Source organism: Opisthorchis viverrini (assembly GCF_000715545.1).
Source record: "Opisthorchis viverrini unplaced genomic scaffold opera_v5_170, whole genome shotgun sequence".
Classification (NCBI taxonomy): domain Eukaryota; kingdom Metazoa; phylum Platyhelminthes; class Trematoda; order Opisthorchiida; family Opisthorchiidae; genus Opisthorchis; species Opisthorchis viverrini.
In genome coordinates, this window is record NW_008751826.1 from 246734 (window position 1) to 255666 (window position 8933).

Sequence of the window (8933 nt, forward strand, 5' to 3'; positions counted from 1 at the left end):
TAGTTCACCCGTGTCTGGCGTGAAATCCATGAGAATCATCAAAGGAAAACTGAATTTGGATTCCCTAAACTATGCTCTACTTCACTATTACAATAGACTCACCAGCGAAACCAAGCTGAATCACACTTCGCAAAAAATACCCAAGTGACGATTGGTCAGAATCTGTAGACAGCCCACTACCGATTCGGTCCCCTTGGAGGCCCATCAGGTAGACGTGTGCATGATGAAATGACTTGAAGCGAAGTCCCGTCATCATAAGAGCCCAGTCAAATCGCTATGCGACTCCCAGATCCTGGCCATTATGCCTATCTTATTAGCGCCAGTCAGGATGAAACTGTGTACCGAACAGTCTGCGGATACTAGGCAAGGGGCCTCCGTCTAGTAGCTTTGCAATAGAATCTCGAGGTACAGTTGACTCAGTTGATTCCGGTCTGATAGGCAGGCTCACGTACAAAAACGAAGTGATACGTTCCATGTGACTGGATTTATCGATTAGCAACTGATCTTACCCAATAGCATGTATTGACTGACATGTACATGGTAATCCGTGTCGTGCTGATCTTCTGTAACCTCACAATGCCATCAACTGGTGTTGATTCCGCGGAACATTTCGACGGTTTTCCACTTCTTTCAGTATGTTTCATTGATGCATCATCCGAATTTCTCATACGACCCGATTTCATGTTTTTCTGTAGTTCCTCAACAAATGCCATTGTGACATTTCCTTTTTAGACGAAAGGTGATGAAGAGAACATTTCAGGGAGTACAACACGGTTTCTCTGTGATTCGAACTCTTTTTTACAAAAAACAAGTTCGGTGCAACCATGTCGGTCTCTCTGAACGGGGTTTGCGTTTTGAGAGGTTGCATGTATGTCTTGACTATAGAAACCGTACCTTTGCATAACCCATTAACTCGCAATTCCCACTCTATATTTTCAGCTTATGTACTACCGTTATTAAACGATTAAAGCGTACATTACGTCCTCTTATTCTGTCTTCTTTCTAATCTCGTCCAGGAACTACTCGACTCTCGCAACAATGTGGCACAGAATACTGTGTCCACGTGACTGTACTCAGTCGATACTTCATCAGGTATTTGTTCACTTATGGGGACGGAGATTGTGGCACAACTTGAGTACCGAAGAACAATTAGGCGTAAATCTCATATAGAATCTTTCAGCTGTAGCACCCTTCCGGTGCCTAGCTGCCATGCTACCCGAAGAAGGCACGACGGCTTGGATACTGCTAGGTCGCCCAAGCCTAGACAAGGGCAGTCGAGAGGTAGAGGCCGGGTTCGAACCATGAACCTTCCAGTCAGTAAATTCGCGCTCTAACCACTTGGGCCATCTCGCCCCCACATCTCATATAGGCGACTGATTAAACTGTGCCAACAAACAAGCAGCGGTATTCAAATGGAGAAATACATATCGTGAAACAAGTCATGGCCACAATACGACAGCACTCATGGTGTCATCTGACTAGCTCGGAAAACCGACGCCGAATCGTAGCAGTGCAATGTGCTCAGTCCACAGCCCAAAATTTAAAAAAAAGGAAAATGAGCTTCAAATAGTTTTGGTAACTTATCTCATTCATTCGATTGTTGCGCGCTCTGTCAGGCAAAAAATTTCGAGGCCACCAATCACTTTGACTATCGGTACAACAACCCTAGAGACATTAGGAAACCATCTAAGACAGCCCGTCACAGTCAAACGAATGTCAAGACGTTCACCATGACATGACAAACGCTTTCTGCATGACACCCTAAACCACCAGTCAGGTAAACTAGGGCGTCAAAAATCGAAATTTGAAACATCATCCTAACATGACTTACCGTTGTAACAACAGATTTGAGTTGTTTCGGGCTATCCAAAATGCATACATGCATATATCGATCCGGCTATATGGTTAATCACATACACCGCCGCGCGCGAACTAGCATGCCTGCATGCGTGCCTGTGCATGTCTGTGTAAAATAACGTGGATTATTAGCGATTGTGCGAAAACAAAGGAACGTTAGAGAATGCCACAATCATACACGTACACACACGTACGCACACCACCACCGCCATCACCGCTATCATCAGCATCCTCATCGTTCGTGCATGTTGCTCGGAGCAGTGTGTATGAAATGTCTGCTCGTATTTGCATAGTTATGTTGCCTGTGTGCGCGTATGAGAACAGAATTTCCCGCCGTGTGCATTGTGGGCGTAGTTGACTTTGTGGCTGGCCTCAGTTTAACTGCTGGCCTTGAGTATCCGAGCCACATGCTGGTTGTGCTGCCTAAGCCGGTCTGGTTAACAATGTGTGCCCAGGCCAGACAGCATGTGCAGCAGAGTCAATAGGTGACGGGGACGGCCCAAAAACAACCTGGGTATCCGAAAGGGAATTTACGTCCGACAACTAGAGTGATGAGCTGTTTGTCAGCTGTTTTGACTTGCACATGGGATGGAGGGGTGGGGATACTGGCCTGCGCAAACGAGTGTGATTTAGGTCTGACGCATTTCTGTACTTGAAGAGTGATTGGTTAGCTGGGATGAAAGCAAAGAATGGAATCGACATTCCTTAATCGGATTGGTTCGTCTGACCATGTGGTCACCCAACGGCCGTGACAGGCGTAGGAGGGGAAGACTGGGTTTGGCGACCGAGTTCGCTTTTTCCGCGCAGCGGTGCTGACCGATCTGTGACATCCGAGTCGGACACACTGGCTTGTGTCTGTCTTCCGCTGACTGACAGTTGTAAACCAATGGGGTTTGAGATAATACAGGCGGTCACACCAGCTGACGGGTTGAAACTCGATCTAGACAAGGAGAAAATGAACGACTGTTGTGAAAACCTAACAATCAGATTGTTTCTTACCACGGCCACTTTTCACCTACATCTCTGCATGCAAAATGCCCCACACCTCTTGTTTCTAGTCTGAGGTCGAGCTATACTACTGAAACCTATTGAAACCTCACCTTGAGACGATGCAATTTGACCGGTCCGTGGTAACCTTTACGGGTTGTGCTACTACAGTGGTGAGGGGTCACCCTAAGAACATATGTTTTTTTAATATATCTCTCGAAAATATCAAGAGCGAACTTCCAACGCCCTGATACGCAGCGTGTTGCACATCAACTAACCGGAAGGTCGCGGAAACCCGGCTGTCCAGAATGCCTGCTAGCACTGAACCTGAGTGATTCGGCTGTTTTCGGTCAAGCATATAAGTCACGCAGCGTTGCACTAACGATGTATTTGCGAACCCAATATTTAAACCCTACATCCTACTCCGGATTGCACTATCACCGTCGCGTTGAAGTTCTAACATCGAAACTAGGACTGTGACGTAGTAGTCTTCCGCCGAATGCTAATGTCGAACTGCAGTTCAAAATAGTCAACGATTTTTCTGATGAAGATTCCGCAACTGATATCAGTTTGGTCTGAACAAGCCGAGCATTGTGTTCACCAGTTTGCATAGAGCTTTTAGCTCCCACTTTCATGGTTGGATATTCGAACAATTTTGTAAGATTTCTCGATGAACTCCATAGCATACTTTCATGTGACGTGACTCGGTAACCAACCAAAGACGACCCGGTGTCAAAGATTTCCTGGGAGATGACAGACGCTCTAGGTATCACGCAAAATTTCTTGATTTGACAACAGTGCATTTCTTGTCCCGCGTCAGATCTTTTAGGGGTTTTGTTGAGACATCTTAGGCACATCAAGAGAGAATTCTTAGCATGATGAGGTGTGTGACTGTGTACGTACATAATTTTTTATGCGTTGTTACTGGACCTTATGTAGTACCCAAGACCTGTTACATCGTCCAAAGCTACCTCTTCTCTATCAAGACTTGGTCAATCGACGGCGAAAGGTGAGTGCATTATGATGCTGTTGGTTGACTAGCCTGGATATCATCGTCACATAGGCGTATTATTGCTATTTTTAGTATGATTATATTTTAACCGCGGTCCTGCTTTTGTACAGAGTGCCACATAAATTAAGAGTATGGTTGACACATTCCTCTGCCTGTCTATGTTGGGAAGACTAATTTCAGTTGATAGTTACTGTTGCCCCATTAATCAGTAGTAGTTCTTATCTCCCATTTACGTAATGAAGGAACGCTATTCATTCAGACAAAACTGCCTGTATGCAAGTCCAGAGCATGAATCATTTGCTCAGTCACATTATTCACTGGTGAGTTCCGTTCACTTTTCGCTCACACTTATCGATCGACTAGAATGCTCGCACTCAAAGGTCAGACATTACCTTGCGCGTTTTCCAACCGACCGTTCCATCGGTCTTTGCACTCGATTTTCTGTACAGTTGTCAGTTTACAACACAGCTGTCTATCGCTCTCAGTCCGTCGTCTCGGTCCATCAGAAGTAGGCCTACATCACCGTGGTATTCAGACACATATCAGATACCGCCGCTGGCACCTTGCCGTCTGTACAAATGTAATCGATTTTCTACTGTTTGAGTGTGAAAGGAGTTGTGATTTACGTCGAGTTGAACAAACTTGTGTCCCTGCATAGCATGATCATTCACAAAGCTGAATGAGTTGCTATTTTTAGCATTGGTTTTATCCTCAATATCGATTGTATCGACCATCCTTTCAGGACTTGGATTTAACTGGCATACTAAGAGCATCTTGAAGCCACAAACAGTAATCTGAATCCCACGCACACACACACACACACACACACACACACACACACGGTATTCTAACATTAGCAGAAAATTGTGCGCGCCAACACAGTGGCTTGTGACGCTGTATGCGAAATCTTTAAGATGTGACTTCGTCATACAGTGGAAATGATATTATTACTCACTACCGCCTAATGCAGACCCATACCCAAATGATGAAAGCTATGGGGGGTGTCAATGCAAGCAAGCGGATGAAGCAAGTCTTCGATGATGACAGTTTCTAATTACGTCGCCTGTACAGCTATGTTTGCGAAATCCGCGTTGTAACTTTGGGCTCACCGGTTTTGAACGACAGAAAAGGTCAACAATCGCAACCAAAACGTCTAGAATTTTTGTGGACTGTCAACGGGTGAGAAGCAGTAAACTGAATCTTGCCCCGTCATTTGATTGCCAAAGTGTTCAGTGAAAATAATCCTGATTCAGGTAGACTGAGAGTAGTATGAATCAAATCGCTGATTTGACGTCTGACAAGTATGGGAATTGGACAACTTGAAATGCCGATAGTCACAACAAAATGAGGGTGTGCATTAGCGAAATACACTCGTTTGCAGACACATTGGGTTTTTGGGAGAGACTCGCCTAGAACCCAGCTGAAGCTCTCGTTTATGATGTTTCTAAGTAACTGAATATGCTGCACCAGGTCGCCTCATGCTTCGTTTGATACGATATTTGAGATATCACGATACATGTATGGGCTTAATCCAGTACTCATAAGGTTGTTGGAAGTTCTTCGACAGCTTACGATTGGTTTCGCCCTTCTTAGGGCTCATCAGGTAGGCGCAGTCCCCGGGTCTCGCAAAACCAAATTCGTTTGCAAGCGAGTGTGTTTCGCTTAGTTCGTGCAACCTGGTTTCACCTAGAACATAAGCTTGACAGAAACTCGGGGACTGCACCTACCTGATGAGCCCCAACATGGGCGAAACCGGTCGTGGGCTGTCGAAGAACTTTCGGGAACGTTATGAGTAGTGCGTTATGTTAATATCAGTGTGTTTCCTTCATTTGGGGATCCGGCGAATCGCTGGACACGTGTGTGTGCTTGCCGAAACACTTACCTGTTATTTCAAGACGCTGCAAGCTTATTCCTGGTGATGTATCCTGGACTCAACCTTGGTTATTGATTACTTACTGGGCCAAACTTTTTGCAATTTTTCTGCAATGTTGTAGAGAAAACGACTTCGTCCTATATAGTTTTTCCTCAGCAACGTAAACACGTGTTGTAAAATGCAACATTTCTGGGGAATTTTCTAGAATACCATGTTTCTGGGATAGCCCCTCTGGGTGCGACGTGCGTCTACCAAACTAAGACATTGTGTGATATTTGAACATCTCCCTTTACTGGATTTCCAAAGCAATTACTATCATTTCTGGAGCTCAATTTGTCCGCAGAAACACTTACGGACTGTAGGGAGATTGTTGGACTGAAAAATAGACTGTATGTGACTGTATGCACATATGTCAGGCGTGCCAACTCATGCAAAGTACACATTGCAGTAAACTAACCACAAACGTGTGCATGTGTTTGCTGATTCACCTGCTTGTTATTGATCACCTTGCCTTTGGTTAGTCATCCCTCATAATCATGTACTAGTACTAAAATATTTCAGCTTCAAGCGAAAGTCATATCTTCCGGAGCAGGCAAGCCAATCCCGTTGGTGTTGAGTGAGCTTTACCGGTTAGTACTGTTCATGTGAAACAAACCGCTGATAAAACCTTGATAAAAGGGAAAGCAGTGGAACGGAAAACCAAGACATAGCGGAACAATCACACCAGGCTAGCTCAATAGTATGCCGAATGGTACTTGATTAGTACTCCTAGTTCCTGAGTAGTACTCATTTATTAGGAATGTTTACCAGGTAACCATCCTTGGCAGAACTAAATGAGGAAGCACGCACACTCCTCCTCGAATGAAGCACGCACATTTTGAAGCTAAAACAGATCAGGTGTTGGTGGTCGGTTATTTTGTAGAATGGGCACTCAGATGACTCTCGTTTGAACAATGGTCCTCCTGTCCTGGCGCAATTATTCTGGTGAGCCCCCACCGAAGGGATGGGTGGGAAGCTCTGGACTCGAGTTTTGTTCTTACTAGAGTTCATCGGCATATCCTTGGCCGTACCAGGGGCAGATCATTTGATATTTAACTGCTGGATCGCTACCTTACTTATTTTCACTCAAAAGAATCGAACATACGTCCACATTATTGGAGTACCCATACTGGTGTCGGTCAAAACGTATAGACTGCGTAAGCATGCTTCATTTCAGTGGAGCTGCCTGAGTAGCATTAATATGAATGCGATTTCAGCTGTCTGATTTCGCTCAGCATTTACATTGTTCTACGAGATACGTACCTTAATTCGTAGTCGTTAGAGCAGCCTCACCCATTTTGAATGAAGCGACAGATTGGAGAGATAATCATGTGCGAGTGTATGGAAGGTGTGCACAAATCCGACTGATTACAGGCTTTCTAACAATGAGCATGTCAGCTAGAGCGATATGTATGTATCAATTCACGTGTTACAACTGAAAAAAATCGTCCAGCTGTAGCACCTTTCGGTGCCTAGCTGCCATGCCACCCGAAGGAAGCACGAGGGCTGGGATACTGTCAGGTCGCCCAAGCTTAAACAGGGGAATTCGAGAGGCAGGGGTCGAGTTCGAACCACGGACCTTCCGGTCAGTAAATTCGAGCCCTAACCACTTGGTTCATCCCGCCCCCATTTACAAATGACCTTTGTTTTTTACGTTACTACTAGAAATTAGATCGGATGGAAAAATAGTCATGAATGACAATTAACGGTAATGAGGTGGAAAGAGAGTAGTTGTGCGGGATGGTACCGTTTTGAAAGTTCTTGTCATCCGTAACACGTGTCACCCAAGTAACAAATACATGGATGTAGATATCAGCGTTAGAATGTCTAAACTCGAAGGTAAATGGTGCAAAACCGGGTCCAATTAACTTAGGTCTTTTCGTATCAAAGACGTGGCCTATATCGTGTGACCAACAAGGTTTCAAGACGAATCGACAAATGGGCGTTTACGGGCTGAAGAAACGCAAGTCTGGCGGCAGTGGTTAACAAGATGTTTGGTGCGGCAAGAAGCAGGGTTCCAAACAAAAGCGGAATAACAGTTCTTCGATTGGTCTAAACATTTCAGCGTGTACTTAGAAAAGCGTTCTTTTGCCCCAAACATTCCAGCCCTCCGCCTATAGAGTTATCAGCAGGGCCAGTCTGAGGAAGAAAACTCCGATGGAGTGCTGCTGACTCGGTGCTGGATCGAACAAGTGATACAGCACAACAGTCGATAGGACAAAGAAATCAATAACAGGAACGGAATGCACGCGTGGTGGGAATGATTAGTAATAAGTCAGACAGCAGTGTAGGACGATTGGTCGCATAGACATCATGCAAAACACCTCATCCTTGGGGCTTTTCTTTAAACAGGTTTAGCTACTCATCGCTTGAGTTAAAATGATGATTTATATTAATTACCTTGATAGGTGATCAAAGGAATAAGGAATGTCGCGTTTTGGGTGGTGCGGGGCTCGGTTGGGAAGGGGTAATTATGTTTTCGGTGTCAGTGGAACGGAGCTGGAGAAGATGGGATGTCAGAATGAACTGTTGGACGAGTCTGTTAGGTGCATATTGGAGTGATAAGGCGCGTCACTTACTTACACCCTGTATACAACTTTTCCAGTGCGTTGCACAGCTGCTGTCCCGAAAAATCCCTTACATAAATGTGGCCATAAGGGTAATAAAATCTGAAACTGTTTCATTTCGTCTCAGGGGCTTTCTACTAAAGTCACATTTTGCTAGCAACACTACTTCCGGGGGAAACCCACGCACTTCTCAATAACCGCTTTGTCTTATAACTACTGTCTGGGTACCAATCTACCCATTGTCACCAAATATGACCGCAAAAAAAATGGTGCGCGTTTTGTTTGGTGCATCAACAACTTCCTGGCTTCATAAGCTTTTGTGTGAAAATATCAAGAAAGCATTCACCTTGACGAGCGGACTGTGGATGGTCGATTGGTCTTTGAAAATACTGAATTCCTGGGTACAGAAAAAGCCAAGCAAACTCGTAATCTGGTAATGTGTCGAAATATTGGTAGCTCGGGTGAGTTTTATTGATTTTGATCAGGTGACTGTTGATCTGTCCGCCGAGATTGGCTATTGACTTGCAAACTTTCCGTCACCATACGAGGAGACATCATCAGTGCGCAGTTGGGTGGGTACCTCCTGGGGTTTCCTTCG

At 44.9% G+C, this 8933-nt stretch overlaps 1 protein-coding gene across 1 annotated transcript; it reads left to right on the forward strand.

Moving 5' to 3' along the window:
* Positions 1-1106: 1106 nt before the first annotated feature.
* Positions 1107-7244, forward strand: T265_07400 (hypothetical protein; the record flags this gene model as incomplete). The annotated part of the gene is made up of 2 exons (XM_009172910.1): positions 1107-1313; positions 7167-7244. 2 exons carry the CDS (start codon positions 1107-1109, stop codon positions 7242-7244), a joined length of 285 nt encoding a protein of 94 aa, XP_009171174.1.
* Positions 7245-8933: the final 1689 nt, after the last annotated feature.